Source organism: Leptopilina heterotoma, unplaced genomic scaffold (assembly GCF_015476425.1).
Source record: "Leptopilina heterotoma isolate Lh14 unplaced genomic scaffold, ASM1547642v1 Lhet_235, whole genome shotgun sequence".
Lineage (NCBI taxonomy): Eukaryota > Metazoa > Arthropoda > Insecta > Hymenoptera > Figitidae > Leptopilina > Leptopilina heterotoma.
In genome coordinates, this window is record NW_025110952.1 from 1,341,672 (window position 1) to 1,364,607 (window position 22,936).

General features: G+C 24.5%; 1 protein-coding gene across 6 annotated transcripts; it reads left to right on the top strand.

Moving 5' to 3' along the window:
- Window positions 1-1,431: 1,431 nt before the first annotated feature.
- LOC122502567 (mucin-1-like) lies at window positions 1,432-22,265 on the top strand. Of its 6 annotated transcripts, none has more exons than XR_006301645.1 (27): window positions 1,432-1,577; window positions 9,256-9,407; window positions 9,696-9,753; window positions 10,702-10,772; window positions 12,128-12,304; window positions 13,534-13,632; window positions 14,128-14,226; window positions 14,390-14,488; window positions 14,605-14,703; window positions 14,765-14,863; window positions 14,964-15,062; window positions 15,161-15,259; window positions 15,347-15,445; window positions 15,511-15,609; window positions 15,692-15,790; window positions 15,980-16,078; window positions 16,201-16,299; window positions 16,657-16,755; window positions 16,842-16,940; window positions 17,013-17,111; window positions 17,196-17,294; window positions 17,381-17,479; window positions 17,573-17,671; window positions 17,754-17,852; window positions 19,317-19,421; window positions 19,531-19,632; window positions 21,176-21,308. XR_006301645.1 is itself a non-coding variant. In XM_043612694.1 (27 exons), the coding sequence occupies exons 2-27, from the start codon at window positions 9,299-9,301 to the stop codon at window positions 21,649-21,651; spliced, it is 2,619 nt and encodes an 872-aa protein (XP_043468629.1). In that variant the 5' UTR covers window positions 1,432-1,577; window positions 9,256-9,298; the 3' UTR covers window positions 21,652-22,261. The 6 variants fall into 6 exon arrangements, 5 of the variants coding, with proteins under 5 accessions (XP_043468629.1, XP_043468630.1, XP_043468632.1 ...); XM_043612694.1 differs by lacking the exon at window positions 19,531-19,632 and adding an exon at window positions 21,568-22,261 and having other exon boundaries at window positions 21,302-21,435; XM_043612695.1 differs by lacking the exons at window positions 13,534-13,632; window positions 19,531-19,632 and adding an exon at window positions 21,568-22,263 and having other exon boundaries at window positions 21,302-21,435.
- Window positions 22,266-22,936: the final 671 nt, after the last annotated feature.

A 22,936-nucleotide genomic window follows, 5' to 3' on the forward strand; every position in this document is an offset into this window, starting at 1 on the left:
AAGATCTTTTTATATGCAAGGATTAAATGATATGGTTATCAAGTGATAAAAATAGCAGTTGAAATTACAGTGGCTTTCAAATTAAATAAAATAAATTATATAAATACCTTTTTTTTGCCTTCAATTTCCAATTGTTTAACAATAATATTAGTTTAAACAAATTAATAAAAATTTATAATAATTTTATGAGCAAAATACGATTTGGACAAAAAAAAATGATCCTTACAAAAACTTTCTTAATTTTTTGCACAAAATCAATTGGCATCAATAGTTTTTAAAAATTGGTAAATGTTTATTAATTTTTTTAAACAATTATTGTTAACCAATTGGAAATTGGAAAAAAACAAGTATATTTTTTTCAAATCCAATTATTAATTTTACTTAAAATCCATTTGTTTATACCTTTGATGAAATATCCTTTATCCAGAATAATTTATTTATAACAATTTTATGAACAAAATACGACTTGAAGAAAAAAATGACCCCCTACGCAGAAATTTATTAATTTTTCTATACAGAATCGATTGGTGTCAACAGTTTTTAAAAAATAATAGAGTTGAAATTATCAATCACCCCAAGTCAGGTTAAAAGAAAAAAAAAATAAAATAAAAAAAAAATTTATTTTTATTAATTTGTTTAAACAATTATTGTTAAACAATTGCAAATTGAATGAAAAAAGCAGCTATATCTTTTTTTTAATTTTCCTACGAATCCAATTATTGTTTGTTAATTTTAAACCTATAAGGTAAAAAATTCTATTGTTTATTTGTTTATATTAAAAATGCTTGGTTTATTACTAAATTAATTAATAAATAATTTTTTTTCAATATCTTAATTACAGTTATCATAAAATATTTTTTTTGGTTCATAAATATATCTTTTAAACAATGAAATATAGCAACTTTTAAATAATCAAGTTTTTAGTCTCTAAATTGTTTATTTATATAAAAATGTTGTTTTTCCAAGTGGATAATGTTTCTTTGATGATTTTATATTAATTTATTTCTTTAAGCGGTGAATGCAAATATTGTATTACAAAAGAATTACTATTTTAATGAAAAAAGTGCTTTTTTCAATGTTTATAAATAAATAAATAAAAATTTTTAATTTTTAAAAAAGGCCGATTTTTTAAAAATCGGCCTCGATTTGCAATAAAATAATAGAGTTAATAATTAATAATAATAGTTACAATAAAATAACGGAGATTCTAATTTATATTTTATACAAATTAATGAAAATTGAATTAACGAAATTAAATTTAAAAAAATTGTTAAATGTAAATTAAAATAAAATTTTGAAAATATTAATTTTCTTTTTGATTTATAATAAAAAAAACATTAAAATCTTAAAAGAAAGTGCGCTTGCGTTTTGTGTTTATCTCGCTATATAATAGTAGTGGAGACACGAGAGAATTACCTTCCTATTTTCTTCCTTGACTCCTTACCTTCAGTATTCCGCCGCGTCTTGTATTGATATCATCACAATTTGAACTTTTAATCGACATACATTCGAAATAATTGCCGCTTAAATAAATATTCGTAAATTTGATTTTAAAAATTCGCGGAGACATAAAAGAGGTACTACTATTTACATATGTAATTATAAAAATAAATTAATTAAATTATGACATTATTGATGAAAAAAAAAAAAAAAAAATTAATTTTGCGAAATTTTGAATCCTAAAAGCAGTTTGTATATAAAACATTCAGTTTTATTTTTAAAAAAATTCGTTTTACTAAAAATACATTATTTAAGTTTTAAAAAGATTTTCAAGTTTTTTAAAATACCTTTTTTCTTATTCTCAGTGATGTATTTATATTTAAAAAAATTTTTTTATATTAAAAAAGAAATGTAGTTTAACATTTTTTTTCTTAAATCGTGACTTTTGTAATTTTTACAATACTATTTTAATCAAAAGCTACATAAATGCTACATTTAGAATAAAATAACGTAATCATTAAATACTATGATCTCCTTCAGACAAGGTTGGACGAATCGTTCAAGGAAAAATTATCAATTATCGATTATTCATAAATCAACTATAATGTGAAACAATTTTACATGTCAAATATTTATTTTAAATTAATTTTAAATTATAAATCAAAAATTTTTTTTTTTTAAATTAACTTTAATCAAGGTATGTTAATTTGTTCACACAGGAACTTTGAAAAAATTATTTCCGGAGAGTTGCAAAATATTTTCTTCCGTTTGTATGAATACAAAAGTGTGTCCGCATTAGAAGGAAGTATATTAAAAAAATTAACTCTTCAAGTATTAAATTATTTTAATTATTTATTTTTTTAAAACTATTAACTAACATTGCTTTTTTAATTAATTTTATGTTTTTGTTACTCTCTCTTTCATTTTGTAAATAGAAATAGAATAAAAAAAAAAAAATTTTAAAAAAAATTTAAAAAAAAATTAAAATTAAAATTAAAAATTAAAACTTTTTTTTCAATTAAAATTGTCATATTAATAATTAATATAAATAATTAATTGTTATAATTATAATAACTATTAAATACTTCTTTCTTTTTTATTTATAGTTAAATAAAAAATTTCATTTTATGTAATTTAAATATAAAAGCAGTATTTAATTTTGCAACCAACTAAAAAATATTTTTATGAACTTTCAATATTTTTTTTATAACTTTTTTTGTTAATGTGTTAGAAAATTTAATAAATCTCGAATGAAATTATTTTAATTCAGTTTCTAAAAATTGAATCCAAATTAAAGGAATTGAGAGTAATCAAAAACTCATAAAAATTCAATTTTTTTTGAGAATTGAAACCAACTATTCGCAAAGTAAAAAAAAAAAGTTTTTAATATTATTTTTTTTATAAAGTCAAAATTCGAGTTTCAAATTTGAAAAATAAAAAAAGAATTTAAAAAATTCAGTTTTCGAAAAATTCAAAAACCTATTAAATACAATTAGAAACTAAAAATTTTTAAACTCTTAGCGAAGTTTAAAACACAAGAAAACACAATTATTAAGATAAAATTACCATAAAAAATTAATTTTCTTTTCCCTATTTAATCAAGAAATGAACTTCAAAAGATAATAAACTGAAAGAATAAAATTGAAGGCAACAATTTTTATTATAACTTTTAATCAAATAGGAAAACAAATTTTATTTTTTATTATGTCATATTTTTGTAAAAATCATATCTATTATTTGATAAATAAATAAATTCGAATAAATAAATAATTTTTCATATAAATAGTATAATAATTAATTACAAATAATTTTGTAATTTCATAATTTTTCATTATTTTGTTGCATTTTAAAAATTATAGTAATTTTTTAATTAATTTAAAAAGTGGCAACTATAATTAAAAGAATATTATAATTATATAAAGTATTCTAATAATAATTTTACAAAGTTTAATTAGAGCCCTATAAGATCAGCGTCAACGCTAAGCGTCGAAAAGAATTTTTCTCAAGAAACCGAAAAGAATAAAACAATTTTTTTTCTTTTTTTTAAAGCTTTTAGATTAGATTAGCTTAGATTTAGATTTTAGATTAGCTTCAGCTTACTCTGAAAAAGTTTTTAACTTTCAAAATAATTAAAAGAGATGAATTTAGTAATATAATATTTTCGTCCCTTAAAGCCTCAAAAACCCATTTTCGACGCTGAGCGTCGACGCTAATTTCGCAGGGTCATATGTTTAATTATATAATTAAGATATTTTAATTATAATAATTTTTTTCGAATTTTCCATTATGAGAGGTAAAAAATTCCTAAGTATATATACATATCTTGGTTTTGTCGAATTTTTTCTTTTTTTTTGTGAACTTGTTTTATGTGTGAAATTTGAAATTCAGAACACGATTAAAGTTACGAACATTGAATGTGTCATTCTGGTGGAAATTTTCTGTTGAAAGTTGTTCGAAGCCTTTAAAGCATATTTTACGAAACTTCAACGAATAACTCTCAAAGATACCGTTCGTTACACCTAGAAAAATAAACCATTTTTTTCATCAGAAGAATATTTAAAATATTTTTTTAAAAAATACACATTTCTAAAATTTTCTATCTTAAATAAATTTTTTTTTTACTTACTCTTTAGTTTTAAATTTTGTCAAAATTGTTATTTAAATCAATTTTAACTCTATACAAGTTACCTAGTAACAATTTTAAAGTCCGCCATATTGGATCCGCCATTTTTATTTTTCACATCAGATTAATGATTCGATGTCTAAATTCAAAATATGAAAATAATAAATAATTGTAATTTGAAAGTTAATTATTTATTTTCAGATATATAACTAAATGTTTATTTATCTATTTTAATTGAAAATATTATATTGAATATTTACAAAATTAAAATTTTTTAATTAACATACTTTTCATTATTTTATTTATTTATTTAACATTTACATTTACATTTAATAAGTATACATACTTCTTCAAAAAAAGGCAAATCTCATGTTTGTTATATTTTAAATAAATAAAAAAAAATTATTATTTACTTAAAATATAAAAAATTAATAAATTATTATTTATTTATAAGGAGCTCTCATGAAAGGTACCCAAGAATATATTATCTAACTAAAGTAAAAATAATTTTTGAACTATAATTATAAATATTTCTATTTTAAATGAAAATCATTTTAATATTCTATAAAATAGTTGATATATGCGGAAGTCTAATAATGTAGGAGGTTGCATTAAATTAGTATAATTTCATATTTCCTAACAACATATAGGATTGTATACACATGCGATTTCATTTAAAAAATAAACTTTGTAATGCAGTATTTTTAGTTCGTCGTAATAATTGTAACACTTATTTTTAACAAAAAAAAAAGAAAATTTTTAAAAATATTTTGTTAATTTTTTTTTATAATTACAATTATTATTTATATTATGTAATATAATCATTATTATATAAATAATAAATTGATTCAGTTAAGAAAATAAAATAGGATTTTTAATAATAAAATAACAAATTAATTTATAATTAAGAAAATAAAAGGTTTTTAATGATAAAATATAAAATAAGTAAACATAATTTTAATAATAAAAATATAAATAAATAAAAGAAATTTATAAATGAAAAAATTTTAATCATAAAAAATACTAATTAAAAAAAATTTGTTTGATAATTAAAAATTATGATAAAATATATTGATAAATAAGGCAATTTTCAGTAATGAAAAATATTAAAATGTATAATTTCTTTCTAATATATGGAAATTAAAAAATATATTTATAACTACTCAAGGCGAGAATCGAACCCAAAACCTATTGCACACGAGTCTAGAAACTTAAGCAACTAGCCTAATTCACTTCTAAAACTATTTCTTTATAAAATTTTTATTTTCTTGTTTTTATGACTCTAATCAACATTTTTTTCATTTATTTTTTGATTTTCTTTGTTTTATATTTATTCTACATTCTATTTATTTATTTTACTCTAGTTGAATATATGTGAAGAAAAATAAATATTTATTTTTTGTTTATTTTATATATTTATTTTTTTATATTGAATTATTTTTTTATTTCACTTATCTTATCACTTAAAGTAAATACAAAAGGAGTTCAACATTATATTTATTTTAAATTACATATTTAAATATATTCTTAAAATTTTATTTTTTCGATCTTAAGACATATATATTTATTATAAATTGAGAGCAATGAGTCATAGTTGTATATATATCTGAAGTGTTCGTACCTAGAATTAAATCGCACTCAACTCAAGACACTTTCCAACAGTCAAAATTTGTATTCAATATACTATATTTATACATCAAAGGCATTTCTTTTGAATTAAAAAAAAGTAACTGATTCATATTGGCGCTCTTGAGAGGAAGATTTAACAATAAATTCAGAAAAGGCCTTCCTCCTTCCCTCTTCAAGGCAAACGTACATGAACGTGATAAATTCTCAAAAAAAAAAAAAAAAAAAAAAAAAAAAAAGTCTGAACTTTTCATCGTGAACGGAACGGTGGGCGATTTAACGTGAAAGCCCCTCATGGGCATGTTCTTATAAGGAACTTCATGACTCGTATCTATACTCTGTTTGTCATTCGAGGTCAGTTGCATAATTCAAAGTTCCCGAAGATTGCAATTGTCTTCTGAATTTATTTCTTCTAAAACTCGATCAATTTTCAATAATGTAAGAGAGAAAAAAAATTTTTTTTATGTAAAATATAGTTTGAATTTTGTCGAGTAGGTTCATGAATATTTATATATTTGAAACTATTTTTATGTAAAAATTTGAATTTTCACATTATTAATATTTAATATTAGTAAATTAAGATATATTATAAGCCAATGAATAAGGTTTACAATCGAAAATAAAAGTTAGTTCAATTTTAAACTTTAATAATAAAAAAAAAAAAAAAAAAAAAAAAAAAAAAAAAATTAAACTTTTGAGGATTTTTTAAGTTAAGAAAATAATAAAAATAATAAAAAAATAATAAAAATTTTTAAATAAACAAATGTAGAAGTAAATAAACAAATGAAGAAGTAAATAAACAAAAAATAACTAAGTAAACCAACGAATAAACAAATAAATAAAAAAAGTTAACAAAGTAATAAATATAATTAACCAAATAAGTTAGTATACAAATTAAAATTAAGGAATAAATAATTTAACAAAAAAAATAAATGAATAAGTAAACAAAATAATAAACAAATTAATAGGTAAAGAAACAAGAAAATAAACAAATAAAATAGTAATTAAACAAAAGATAAGTAAATAAATAAATAACTAAGTAAGTAAATAAAGAAACAACAAATAAATGGAGAAATTAATAAATTAAAAAATAAACAAGTAAGTGAAAAAATTAATAAACAAATTAATAAACAAATAAGTAAAGAAATTTATAATAAATAAATAAACAAACAAATAAGTCAATAATAAAACGAATTATAAAATAAATAAAATAATAAACAAATTAATTAGCAAATAAACAAACAAATATAGGAAAATAAACATATTAATAAACAAATAAATTAATGAATAAAGAAGAAAAAATAAGTAAATAATTAAACAAATGAATAAACAAATAATTAAAAAAGTTACAAAGTAACAAATAATTGAACAAATAAATAAGTACACAAATTAAGCAATAAATAATAAAATTTAACAAAAAACCAAATGAATAAATAAACAAAATAATAAACAAATTAATAGATAAATAAACAAGAAAATAATCAAATAAAATATAAATTAAACAAATATAAGTATAAATATAAATACAAATATAAATAACAAATAAATAAGTTAGTAAGTAAATAAATAAAGAAACAACAAATAAATAAAGAAATTAATAAATTAAAAAATACACAAGTAAGTGAAAAAATTAACAAACAAATAAATAAAGAACTTTATAAATAAACAAACAAATAAGTCAATAATAAAACGATTAATAAAATAAATGAGTGAACAAAAAATAAATAAACAAAAAAACATAATAAACAAATAAATAGGCGAATAACAAATTAATAATTAAATAAACAAATTAATAGGAGAATGAACATATTAACATAAACAAATAAATAAATAAAGAAGAAAATAACAAATAAATAAGTAAACAAATGAATAAACAAATAACTAAAAAATTTATAAATAAATGAATATTTAAATAAATAAACAAACAAAAAAGCAAATAAAGAGATAAAAAAAAATAATTAACAAATAAAATGGTAATTAAACAAGAAATTAAACAAAGGATAAGTAAATAAATAAATAAGTAAATAAGGAAAGAACAAATAAATAGAGAAATTAATAAATTAAAAAATAAACGAGTAAGTGAAAAAATAAATAAACGAATAGATAAAAAAATTTGTAAACAAATAAAGTAACAAATAAGGCAATACTAGAACAAATAATAAAATTAAATTAATAAACAAAAAAACAAGTAAACAATAATAATAAATATTAATACATAATAATAAACGAATAAATAGGTGAATAAACAAATTAATAAACAAATTAATAAATTAATTAATTAAAAAATAAACAAACCAAAAAGAGAATAAACACATTATCAAAGAAATAAACTATAATGAATAAAGAAGAAAAGAAATGAACAACTAAGTAAGTAAGCAAATGACTTAAAAATTTATAAATAAATGTTTACATAAATAATAATAAACAAACAAAAAAACAAATAAAGGGATAAAAAAATAATAAAGAAATAAATACTCGATTAAACAAATTAATTATCAAATGAAGAAGAAAATAAACAAAATAATTTAACTAATAATAAAGAAGAAAAAACATGTAAATAAAAAAATGAATAAATAAATTAATTGATAAGAAAGTGAAAAAAAATTAATAAACAATATACATAATTGGAAAAAAAGGTAAATACACAAATTAACAAAAGCGAATCATTAAATAAATAAACAAAATTATAAACAAATGAATAAATTAATTAATTAATAGACAAAAAACAATCAAATAAATAAATAAAATAAATATATAAACGAACATATATATGTTTAAATAGATAAATAAAAATATTTATAAAATTATTAGATTAACAAATAAATAAAAAAAATTTTAATATACAAATGAATAATTAGAGGAAACGAATTTAAAATAAATAATTAATAATCAAATAAGTATAACTACAAAAATTAAGAAATATATTATGAGGAAAATAAATGAATAAACAGACAAAATAGTAAACAAATATATAGGTGAATAAAAAAATGGATAAACAAACAAATATCTAAGTAAATAAATAAACTGAGTAAACAAGGTGAAAAAAACCAATAAACAATTAAATAAATAAGTAAATAAAATAATTACCAAATATAAACAAAAAACCAAACAAATCAATCGCCAAAATATTAAATAAATAAAACGGATTGTAAACAAATAAGTAAAATGAATTAATAAACAAAATTAAGTAAATAGGTAAATAAATAAATAAACAATTATTTTATTTAAGTCAATTAGTAAATAAACAACAGAAAAAGCAAGAAAAATATGTAAACAAATAAATAAACAATAACAAATAACAATTTTTAATAAAAATAAATAATTGCATAACTAAGTAATTAAAAAAATAAATAAACATAGTGAATCAAATGAATCAAATGAGTAAACAAGTAATAATATTCAAGGTTCTAATAATTTCCTTGAATGTCTCTTAATCTGAATATGTATACGAGTTTTCATTATTATATTTCTTTCTTAATTTCTTCTTTTACATGAAATAGTATAATATATGGATTGAATTAAAAAATTCTTCCCTGATAAAAATGATTTTTTCCCTTCTTTTTAAGGAATATTAATAAACGACCGAACGCTCTTGAAGTTGATCTTGATATGGGTGGTTTAACACAAAGGCCATGGACGCCTACGAGAAGAAGAGGACCAATTGCCGCCGAATTTGGTAGTCCAGGGCCTGCATGCGTCACACTTCCACCACTCTTGGGTATTATTTTGATTTATATTCCTCAATTCCTTTAATGGATTGCTAAAAATCGAACTTAATTAATTTGCCCTTTATCTATAATTATTTCACAATTAAAATCTAAATTTTCTGCTACGCAAGGAAAACTAATGTTTAATTTTTAATTATACGTTTAATTTATTGAGCAATCGACTTAAAAATAACTTGAGTTTGAAATTTATGTTTTTTATTTACCTTGTTTAATTAATCAAATTTTTAATATTAATTCATTTTAAATGTATGTAGTAATTTTTGAAAATTGAATTCTAGGAAAAACTGTACCTGATTCAAAGCGTGGGAGGGCACCAGCATTTTCATTTGGTAGCAGGTAATAATATTTTCGATCGAAATAATTAAAATTTTTTGAATAAACAATTTATTTTATTTTTATGGATTTGTTAAAAAAATTTTAAAGTTTTAAATTTAGTGTGATGTGGAATGATTTCCGAATAGTTTCAAGAAGTGACTTCTGAAAAATCTTAAAAATAATAAATCTTAAATTTAAATTTAATTTTTAAATGCAAATTTTCAAATTTAACGTTTAAGTTAAAATTTTAATATTTTATTTTCAAATTTAAATTTTTATATTAAACTTTATTCTTAAATATTTAATTTTAAAAATTCAACTTTCATTTGGAAGCAAATAAGGGGCCATCCATAAACTATACGTTTATGGTCAAAAATTCTTCAAAATTGCATTTAATGCAATGGTAACGAGGGGGTCTAAAATGTCTGAAAAATTGGTAACGTAGTTTATGGACGGCCCCTATAATTTGTTTCGATGGAAAAGATAAAAATACAATTTTTAAAAAATTAAATTTATTTTACATTTTGATTGAAAAAGAGTTAAAAACTTTAAAAAGTAGTAATCAGACCAATTGATTAAAAAAAGAAAAATCCTAAAAATATCAAATATTTTAAGAATTAATATAACAAAAAAATTGTTTTGCAAAAATAAAATGATAATTTTACTGAACAAACTTTTATTTTTTAAAATAAAATTTTGTATCTAAATATTTTTAATTTAAAGTAAAAAAAAAGTTTGTTATGTGGGGCAAAGGCAATATTGAACATAATAATGTAAACCTAGCGCCTTTGACCCACTCTCCCCTATAAATTTGTTAATTTTTAAATTATAATTTTCAGTTTCATTTTTAAATTTTAATTTTCAAATTTCTTTTTTTCAATTTCTTTGCATTGGATTGTTAATAAATATTTATTAAAAGGAAAAATTAAATTTTGAATATAATTCAATTGAAATTTTTCAAATTTTTAGACACGGTAACAAAAACGACAGTCCTGGTCCAGGTCCTGGACAATACAATGTTTCTGGTCTCAGTGCAAAAGGTATGATAAATTAAAAAAAAAAATTCTTATCTTAATTTAAGAAAAAACCATTAGAAATTAATACATTTTCTTTGAAATTTAACATTCAATTTCGATTAGCAGTTATTCTAAGGAATGCCAAATTCATAGAAGAAATTTTTTATATTTTCAACAAAAATTAAAAAAAAAAATTTTATATATTATTCCGTGACTATGAACTCAAAAAACTAGTCTATAAATAGACATTAAAAAATGAATAGAAATTTCTATAAATAGGAGATTTTGATTACTTTTTTTATTCTATGACATTATTTTTAGAATGTAGAAAATAAAAAAATTGATCTACAAACTTTATTTATTTATTAGAATTAAATTTTTAGAATTAATAAATAAAATTTTTAAAAAATTTTTAATAATTTTAATAATTTTTAAAATTAAAATTTAAAAAAAACAAGCATTAATTAGGATTGATTTTAAATATTTATAATTTTATAAACAAAAATGAAAGAAAGTCATTGAAGAATGAAGGAAATTGTTTAAATATTTTAATTGCGAAGTAAACTTAATTTTAAATACAAAACTGTAATTGAGTAATTTTATTAAAAGTTTTCCATTGGAAATTGCAACAATTTTGAACTATAAGGATATAAGTAACTGTAAAATTAATGTCTAACTTGAGTGCCTCCAAATTCCTTAGGTTTACAACTCTATGAAGAATAATATAATTGCAAAACCCCCAAACGAACTTCATTTTATTGATCAAACATTTCTGTGTAGAGGAATGAAACAACAAAAGTATCGGAAATTCCAATATTCTAGAATAACGATACAGACAAAGTGACAAGGATATTTTTGCTGTTTTGAATCATTTTTATTTTTTTTTTTGCCAAATGGAAGAAGCACATATATTTAAGTTTTTTTTTTATATTCTCAACAAAATATATTATAATTACAAATTTTTTAAAAAATAAAATAAAAATTTTTAATTACAATTAAAACGACGATCAAAGTTTAATTCAAAAGTTACGATTTTCAAGTCAGATTTACAAAATTCAAAATGGCGGATCCAATGTGGCGGAGGAAATTTAAAAACTGCCGCAAAGCTTTGAAACTAAAGTTTTTGTTCTTAGTTCATTTTGGCAAATTATGCTAACTTGAATTGTAAGCTTGCAGCATTAAATTAATAATAATAACAATATAGGGTTCGAGGGTTCCAAGGTGGCCACCATGCGTTTTTATGTAAAATAACTTTTGAATTTTTTTACGATGTAATATTTATCAAAATATATTACGAAAAATATAAATTTTATCGATTTGGAAGATTTTACGATGAATAATAAAATAATTTAGTATTTATGAAATAAAAAATTTTCCAGGAAAGGACGTTGCACCAGCACTTTCCCTCCATGGTCGTACAAAATCTGGAAAAATCGAAGTGACACCAGCTCCTGGTGACTACGATCCACAAAAGGCAGAAAAAATTATTCTCGACAATTCGCCGAAATATTCATTTGGAATTAAAGTACATTCGGAAAAAACCAGCGCCACTCCAGGTGAGTAAATTTTAACCATTAAACAAATATATAAATTTCCAATATTAATATTTCTTATTGAAAACTTTTAAATTTCATTCACAGCAATTATAAATTTTCATTAAATCATATCTTTTTAAATTTATAGATATTCATTTTAAAATTCTCCATAAAATATTTTATTTATCTTTATTAAAATTTTTCGCAGTGCTCATATTTTATATATATTCACAAGTGAATCGACTTTTGCACTTCGATTTCGAATTCATGTTATGAACTTAATTTTTTTCAACAGTATTTTTAATTAAAAAAAAATTTCCATGCGCAGAAATTTTACTGATTGTGAGTACAATTCTGAGTAACCGGATTTTGTTCATCGTATATATCTGGATTAGGTCTGGAATTTTATATTTCAACTATGGACCTATGTTAATTTTTTTAAAATTCTGCACGTGCTTTATTATTTGCTATAAATAACAGGCACGCACAAATAGTAAAATTAGTAAAATTTTAATTTAAACTAAATTTTTAATAATTTAATTGATTCTATTAGTTTCAAGAGCTAATTTCTAATAAAAAAAACTTTAACATGTAACTTTTAAACATTCATATTCATTATTTGAAATTTTTACTGTACGAATTTTTAATAATTCGCATGTTTTTTAACAAGTGGAAATTTTTATTTTATAATTTTTGCTCTTAAATTTTGAATTCAAAACTAAAAAAGTTGAAAGCACTTTAAAATTATTTTATAGAAACGTTGATAGTACATTATGCAATAAAGGCTTATTATGGTCATTCTATGCTATATCTGTACCGGTGCATGTTAAGTTCCTCCATAAATATAACCCAGCTGGTCAATAAAGTGTCCATTATTGCTCTAGGGTAATAATGAGTACTTTATTGACATTTATTGACCTAGGTTAATAATGGGTACTTTATTGACCTACGAGCGGTCAATAAAGTACATTATATTACCCTAGGTCAATAATGGACACTTTATTGTCCTAGGTCAATAATAGGCACTTTATTGCCCTATAGATCAATAATAGACACTTTATTGTCCTAGGTCAATAATAGACACTTTATTGACCGCTAGGTTATAAGGGCGAACTTAGAATGCGCCTATATTTAGATAAAGTGACCATAATACGTCTGAGTTGCATAAAATAATTAAAAAAAATTTAAACTCTTATTCTCTAAATTGTTATTTTGCAAAGATAATTTTTGTGAATGAATATTTCATGTAGCGCCGGGCGATTATAAAGCTGAAATTGTGAATTTCGACAATGTTCCTCAGTACAGTTTCGGCATAAAAACCATGACGGAAAAGCCGAATGACACTCCTGGTAATTATGTTTTAATTTTTTTTTTATGTTCTACATTTTTATAATCTTAAAAGTTATAATTGAAAAAATATTATTTTTCATTCTTATTGAATCAAAGTATCTTCAAACTTGCAGACATTTTCTCTTCTAAAAATAAGAAGGTAAAAAAAATGTGATAAAGTAAATTTTCTTCGCTAGATATTTGCACTTGTACACGCATAATAAGAAAAGCATGTAGCACTTACAAAAGAAAAGTTTGTTATTTAATTATTTAAATTTTTTCAATTCTTGACACAATCACAAATTCACAACTAACCCGGAGTCGAACCATCAGAGCGAACGCCGAAAACAGACTTAGTAAACTTGTGACATTATTCATAAAAATCACGTAGTAAACACACTGTAAATAAATCAGAAATTCAATTATATAAACAAGTGTACTTTTGTTTTGATCAAGTAATACATATTTTTTGTACATACAGAGAAAATAATAATATACATATTTTATACCTATAGCACCTGGTACCTATTGTCCAGAGAAAGTAAGACTTGATAGAGCTCCAGAATTTACTTTCGGTCTGCGCACTCAATTAGAGAAACCTAATGAAACACCAGGTAATTATCCCATTAAAGTAAACAGCAAACCATTAATATTGAGAAAATGGCTTTGATGACTAAACTTTCATAAAATCGGTAAAGTTTAGTAAACGAAGTACTTACTCAAAAGTTTTGTAGGAGTACTTAGTGTTAGTATTAATTATCCATAAATATATTACAGCTCCTGGAACTTACTGTCCTGAAAAAGTGAACCTCGACAAAGGTCCCCAATACAGTTTAACTGGCAAAGGCAATGCCGATAAACCCGATAATCTTCCAGGTAATACTGAACATAATTTCTACACTCATATCAATTTCCCATTTTCTCATATAATTTCACATCAACGAATGAAAATATAATCCAGTCGTTATTTACCAAACATGAACTGTTTACAGCTCCAGGAACATATTCGCCAGAGAAGGTGAATCTCTTTAAATCCTTACAGTTTACTTTTGGACTTAGAACACCAACGGAGAAACCTAATGATATGCCAGGTAATTTATTTATTTAACCGGAAATCAATTCTAACGATAAAATAAATACAATTATTTTCAGCGCCCGGAACTTATTGTCCCGAAAAGACAAATTTACACAAAGGTCCAGAGTACAGTTTATATGGAAAAGGTCCAAACGAAAAACCTAATAATACACCCGGTACTAGATTCTTTTATTCACTTTATTATATTAATAGATTTATTTACTTGCGGTAATCATTATAAAATTAGCGGCAAATATATTTAAACAAATTTTCCAGCTCCTGGAACGTATTGTCCGGAAAAATTCAATTTGAATAAAGGTCCAGAATACAGTTTATATGGAAAAGGACCTTGCGAAAAACCAAGCGATGTTCCTGGTAATTAAATATTATTTCGCAGTAATCCTTATACAGTATTCCTTACTTTCCTCTTTCTTAAGATTCATTTTACTTATTAAAACGATTGAAACTTTCAGCTCCTGGAACATATAGTCCCGAGAAAGTAAATTTACATAAAGGTCCAGAATATAGTTTATATGGAAAAGGTTTATCAGAAAAGCCAAATGATAATCCAGGTACTTGATTGTTGTAATAATAATTTTCGAAATGAAATCTTAGATGATGGTAAACTTAGATGATTAATCGAAAATTCTTAATTTTAGCACCTGGAGAATATAGTCCGGAGAAAGTCAATTTACACAAAGGTCCGGAATATAGTTTATATGGAAAAGGTGCTTCTGAGAAACCAATCGATACACCAGGTAAGGATTTATTTTTACTAAAATAGAAGTAAACATGGATACATCATAAACGAACTATTTTTTAGCTCCTGGTGCTTATTGTCCTGAGAAAGTAAATTTACATAAAGGTCCAGAATACAGTTTATATGGAAAAGGTTTATCAGAAAAGCCAAATGATAATCCAGGTACTTGATTGTTGTGATAATAATTTTAGAAATTAAATCTTAGACGGAACTTAGATAATTAATAGCAAATTCTTAATTTTAGCACCTGGAGCATATAGTCCGGAGAAAATCAATTTACACAAAGGTCCGGAATATAGTTTATATGGAAAGGGTCTCTCAGAGAAACCAAGTGATACTCCCGGTATGTAATATCAACAATAACTAATTTTTCATGTACTTAAAAAACGGTTTGGTAGCAATTGAGCTAACGGATCATTGAAGAGAGTATGATGAATGTAATTCAAATGGGTTATGTGCCATTGTTTGATTCGGCATCCTAATTTATTGTAATAATAAAGTTAATTAAATACGTAATGCAACTTCTTTGTAGCACCTGGAACGTACAGTCCTGAGAAAGTAAATTTAAACAAAGGTCCCGAATACAGTTTATCCGGAAAGGGTGCATCGGAAAAACCAAACGACATTCCAGGTATTGAAATGTTACATATTCTGAATATTATCTGAAAAAATATACAAAATTTCTTTCAAGAATCAAAAAGTCGAATCTAACATTAGTCCTATTGTGAAAGTTATGAACAATTTATTTTTTAGCTCCCGGAACGTATAGTCCTGAGAAAGTCAATTTACATAAAGGACCAGAGTATAGTTTATATGGAAAGGGTCAATCAGAAAAGCCAAATGACTTCCCAGGTATTATAATTTTTATGTTTGGGTCCAATTTCTTAAAAGACTCATTTTACTTTTATACCGCTTCTGAAAATGGTATTTTATTATCAAAAGTTATACAGTAACAAGGTAGGATTCAGACTAAATTGCTAAGACGTTTTGCAGTTCATGTCGAATATGAAGCAATACAGATGGAGATATAAATATATTTGTTGACCATAACAGAGTATTCATTTAATAATTAATAATTGAAGAACTGGATTCTATAAGAGGATATACGCCATAAGAATTAAGAACCCAATGTCGTACATCGCCTTTTAGAATCAAGACCCTCAATTAATTCCTTAAAAATCAAAAATAAACTTCAATAAATTTTTTTAGCTCCCGGAACATATAGTCCTGAAAAATTCAATTTACACAAGGGACCAGAATACAGTTTATACGGAAAAGGTTTAGAGGAAAAACCAAATGACATGCCAGGTATAAGCAAACATGTGGCAATATTTTCAATTCTTACAAAATAAATAGAAATAAAAATTGATTATCTCATAATTATGTTATACTAGCTCCAGGTACGTACAGTCCTGAAAAAGTAAATCTACACAAGGGGCCGGAATATAGTTTATATGGAAAAGGTCAACAAGAGAAACCAAATGATATTCCCGGTAAGTAAATGTTTTCCATTTTTTCCTCTTCTATAAATCATTTAATATTAACTCACACATAAATTTTATCAGCTCCTGGAACGTACAGTCCTGAAAAAGTAAATCTACATAAGGGGCCAGAATATAGTTTATATGGGAAAGGTTCATCAGAAAAGCCAAACGATGTGCCAGGTACGTCATCATTGAAAGTTGGTTTGGAAAAGTAATTAGACTTTTAGATTTGTAAAATTTATCAAGAATGAAAATTTTGTTTAGCTCCTGGAACCTACAGTCCTGAGAAATTTAACTTAAATAGAGGTCCAGAATACAGTTTATATGGAAAAGGTCTAATGGAAAAGCCGAATGATGTACCAGGTACATTAACGTTTATAAATAATTGCATAGAACAGAAATTAAAATTTCTTGAACCGTACAAAATTAGAAGTGTATAAATATTTTAGCTCCCGGAACGTATAGTCCAGAGAAAATGAATTTAAACAAAGGCCCTGAGTATAGTCTATATGGGAAAGGACATTGTGAAAAACCTAACGAAGTCCCTGGTACGTATTTAGATAATTTTCAATGCAAAATTAACAAATACCATTATTACTATAGTAGTAATGGTATTTATTAATTTTGAAAAAATTTTTTAGCTCCTGGAACTTACAGTCCGGAAAAATTTAATTTAAATAAAGGACCAGAATATAGTTTATATGGAAAAGGTTCTTCGGAAAAACCCACAACTACTCCTGGTATACAATCATTTTTTCCTGAATTTTGATTCAATGGTACGTTAAAAATGTGTAGACGAAAATAAACCGTAAATTTTTTCAGCTCCAGGAGCTTACAGTCCTGAGAAAGTGAATTTAAATAAGGGACCAGAATACAGTTTATATGGTAAACCAACACTTGGAAAATTGAATGAAAACCCTGGTGAGATTATTTTTTGATTACGGACTAGGTATATCTATCCTAAGGGGTTTTACAAAAATTCCAATAGTATATTTAAACTTTCCGTTAGGACATTACTTCAAGATTAACCCTTTCACACCCAGGCATAACTGGACGGTTAAAAAAACGTAAGTGTAACGTTATTCATAGTTTTCGGGGTCGCTGATTACGAATCTGATATCAGAATTATAAAATTTTTTAAATTTAAAATGGCGTATCCAATATGGCGGGCAACTTTTTTACAGATTGATCGGATTGGCTTGGAAATTGTTACTCGGGGGTTTTTGAGGTCGCTGATTACGAATATGACATCATTTTTTAAAAATTCAAAATAGCGGATTCAAGATGGCGGACGATTTTTTTTAAATCGTTTAGTTTTACCAGAAACTTGTTACTTGTGGGTTTTCAGGGTCGCTCAATACGAATCCGGTGTTATATTTTTAAAATTTAAAATGACGGATCCAATATAGCGGACGTTATTTTTAAAATCGTATAGTTTCACCAGAAACTTGTTACTCGGGGGTTTTCGGGGTCACTGATTACGAATCCAGTGAGAGTAGAAAGAAACAAGTCCATCTACTGACAGAAATAAATAAATACACAATCGCAATTTCAAAATAAACTACAAATTCGTGATAAGAGACCATAAAAACCCTTGAGTGACAAGTTTCCCTCTAATCCAAACAATTTTTACATTTGTCGTCCGCCGTGTAGGATCCGCCATTTTGAATTTTTAAAAATTAACACCTAATTAGTAATCAGCGACTCAGAAATCCCCCGAGTAACAAGTTTCAGGTGAAATTAAAATGTTTTAAAAAAATCGTCCACCATCTTGGATCCGCCATTTTGAATTTTAAAAATATAACACTGGATTCGTAATCAGCGACCCCGAAAACACCCGAGTAACAAGTTTCTGGTGAAACTAAACGATTTTAAAAATAACGCCCGCCATATTGGATCCGCCATTTTGAATTTTAAAGATATAACACCGGATTCGTATTCAGCGACCCTAGTAACCCCCGAGTAACAAGTTTCATGCTAATCCGTTTAATTTTTACATTTGTCGTCCGCCATATTAGATCCGCCATTTTGAATTTTGAAAAACTAGCACCGGATTCGTAATCAGCGACCCCGAAAACCCCCGAGTAACAATTTTTAGGCGATTTTAAAATATTTTAAAAATTCATGATTTTTAACAATAATTTATGAATTTTTTTAAACAATAGGAATTTTTTAACATGATCTAGGTTACTTATTTTTAAAGCCCTATTCTTCCTGAAGAGAACGCACTAAATTAAACTCAAAAATATTAAGTTTCTTCAAAGACATTGAGGATTTTGTAGGTGGGACGTATATGTCCCATGGGCGTGAAAGGGTTAAAGTAGTAGTACAACAGGTACAATTCCTGGTATTTTTGTAGATATAACAGTAAATTCTACTTTTCAGGTCCTGGAGAATACTGTCCGGAAAAAGCGATGTTGATGCTTGAGAAAGCGTTTCATTTCACTTTCGGCTTAAGATCATCAGTGGAAAGATTAAACAATATTCCTGGTAACAAAATAGAAAGTAGTCATAGCGGCTTTATGCTTATTCACAATTCATGCACTAATTTTCTTAGTTTTGTTGATATAAATGATTTCATAAGTATGCTTTTCTTCAGACCACGTTTAACCTAAAACTTACCACAAAAACGGAAACTAACGAAGTGCAAGTCGATTCTCTAGGAGAAAATAATTTAAATCCCTGTACAATAATTTCCAAGGTGATTAATTAATATGTAGAGAGAAATTTATATTTATTAGATTGAAATACGGTTTTTGCTGATTGACAATTCGCTGATGATTCTATGATTCCACCCCGAACACTGAAAACTGATTTACTAAGTTTTACTTTTTCAACTTCCCACAAACAATATGTTCGATACGTTCAGCTCGTTACCTATTCTAGGTTTATGAATTCAAATCTCGTAATTTTCCTCTTACCTGTGTCTGCACGGAGAGACCGAGATTACTAATTTTTGTATAAAATCACACTAGAATTTACTATTTTCACATTGCAACCACCGGAAATAAGGGGACTTTTTGTATTTTTTACTATTTTCTACACTAAGTCACTAATCCCGACAAATGTTCACCAAATTAGCAAAGTTTCTTACTATTTCGTCCAATAGTTCCAAATAACTGTAGTAAACTCAGAAGCATTGTGTACGTAAAATTACTACAGTCGTTTGTAAATGCAGAAAGAAAGAGTGAAAGAAAAAATACGGATTTTTGTCGCCGGTTTCCCGTCAATTCTTGACTAATGGAGACAAACTGGAAGGATTTTTACATACACAGACACACACACACTTATATATTTGAAGACACACACATGTTTATTTCACTTATATATATAGACGCGGTTAATTAATACACTAATACACAACTGCACGCACGACAACGAATTTCACTGAAAGTATACATCTTTGTTTCCTTATATATTGAATGATGAAAATTTACAGCACTTACGAGAAAGCAATTTACTTTTAACAACTTACTATAAGACATAGTTCTTGGGACAGGAATAAATGCAAAGTTTATTAATTTATAATGGTCAATTTCTGAGATACCGAACGACCTACGTTTCACTTTATATTTAATTATTGTAGATAATATCCAAATTTATTTTACATACGCGAAACATAGTCACTGTCAATGATCGGATGGCGTCGGCTCATTTACGGAGATTGACGAAGTTAGCAACCAATAGAAATGCAGGCGCCATATGACTGCACTCGCTAGCCACACTTGCTCACCAAAAATTACTACAGTGGATCGTAGGTTTTAGTGGAAAATGTTTTCATTTGTCAGATTTTGTCTAATTAAATTAGAGAAAACTATAATCAATTTTTGCTACATTTACAACTCTTACACAAAATATTAAAACTTGCTATTTCAATGTAGCAAATTTATCTATTTCTTTTGTAAATTTATCTAATTCTGTAGCACATTATGCTAAAAGTCCCCTTATTTCCGGTCATTGCAACCATTTTTAGTAATTTTTACGAATGTGGGTCTCTCCGTGTGATTAAAATTTAAATACGTCTCGATGACGGTTTTCCGACATACAATCCGACAAGTTCTTCCGATAGGAATCTTGATCTCACCTCATAGGTGTAAAACGGACTTCGATTTAAGTTCAGCCGCCCAAAACATCTGATCTCCGAATCCCGACATAATTTTCCTAGTTCAATCTAATAAATAAATTTCTCAATTTCCAATTTGAAAAACTGATCTCCGTCAGACTAACGCTTACCACTCCTTTAGCGCCTAACGTTTATAACATTCCATCTGGCCTTTGTGGAAATAAAGAGGGTAACAAGAAAACAGCACCTGCTTATTCAATTTCGGGAAGGCAAAAAGTTTTCACTGACAATAGAATTATTGTACCAGGACCTGGTGCTTACGAAGCAATAAAACCCGATGCAATTAGATCAAAAAGTCCAGCGTACAGCATAAGTGCAAGATTCCAATTGCCGAATGATCATTCACAAAAACCTGGACCTGGTGCTCACTGTCCTGAAAAGGTATTTTATTTTCATTCTGGAACATTTTGAAAATTAACTAAAATTATATTAAACTTAAATTTTACAGTTAAATTTTATAAATTCCGACAAACAATTTTGTAATAAATTATAATAAGATATTATCTAATACAGGTTCACTTGGACTATCCGCCAGCGCATACTTTTGGAATTCGACATTCACAGTACGTTTGTAATTTAAAAGACGCTGTGTATTAATTTTTTACTATGTTTGCTTTTTCTATTTGACTGGAAACTTATATGAAGATAATCAAGAAATAACCGCTGAGCTATAAGTTAATTAATTTTCAAAATTCTTAATTCTATTGGCGTAAGAAAATTTTTTTTTACTTATTTCAAAAAATTAGTTCTACTCGTCATTTGTAATATATTGCTCTCTTACATTAATGGAACTCAAAAATAGAACTTTCATTGAAGAAAAAATAATACTTTCTTTGTTTGAAAGCAGCACGAATTTTCTGAATTTTCAAAAAATTGATAATTAATGTTTTAGAACTAACATTAAAAAAATAGTATTATTAACTTTGTTAATATGTATTGATAAAAACTGGTTCCAAATAAGAAAGCATTATAAAGATGACAACATGGAAAAAATGTGTTAAATTTTAATAATTTTATGTTATGTATAAGATCGAAATTTTAATGACAAAATATTTGATATTATATTCTTGTATTTTTGAACTGAATCTAAAAAAATTCGGTAATAAACTTCGCTCTTTAAAATATGCTTGATGTCAGCAAAAAATTCTCGCCTGCATTGTCAATATCATTTTATTACAGACTTTAGTTTGTTATTTGTTTAACCGTTTTTTTTACTTCTATACAATATTAAAATTATTTATCATATATAACAAAATGTATCCATTTTTCTAAAAATAAAATTTTTTATTTATAAATTCTGATTATAAAAACTTGTTGTTATTTATTTGTTGACTTTAAAAATACCTGTAGAACAGGGTTGCCACAAATATTTAATTTTATTTTTCCCTGACTTTTCCCTGATTTCCAGACAAAATTTACACTTTTTCCCTGACCATAAAAAATATTTTGATTCACTCTCAAAATTATTAGATATACTCAAAAAAAAAACATTCTATTACATTTACTTACGAATTTCTTAAAGTGTAAAATTATTCGCAAACATCAATAACTAAATTTTTAAATGAGTATTTAATTATTATTTTTCCATAGGAATTAAAACTCTTCAAAACATTCAAATTCAAACATAATTAAAAAACTTATAAGAATATTATTATAAAACATGAAGATATCAATTACTCCGAGTCGAAGACTCGGAGTGATTGATATCTTCATGTTTTATAAAAATTTTAATTTCCATAAAATTTTTCAACAAAAAAATTTAAGTATTTACAAAAATTATAATAAAATTCTTCACATGGTTTCAATTATTTTTAATACAATTTTAAATAAATTTCTCAAAAAATAAAATTATCTTCAAAAATTTTTTGCAAGAATTAAATTA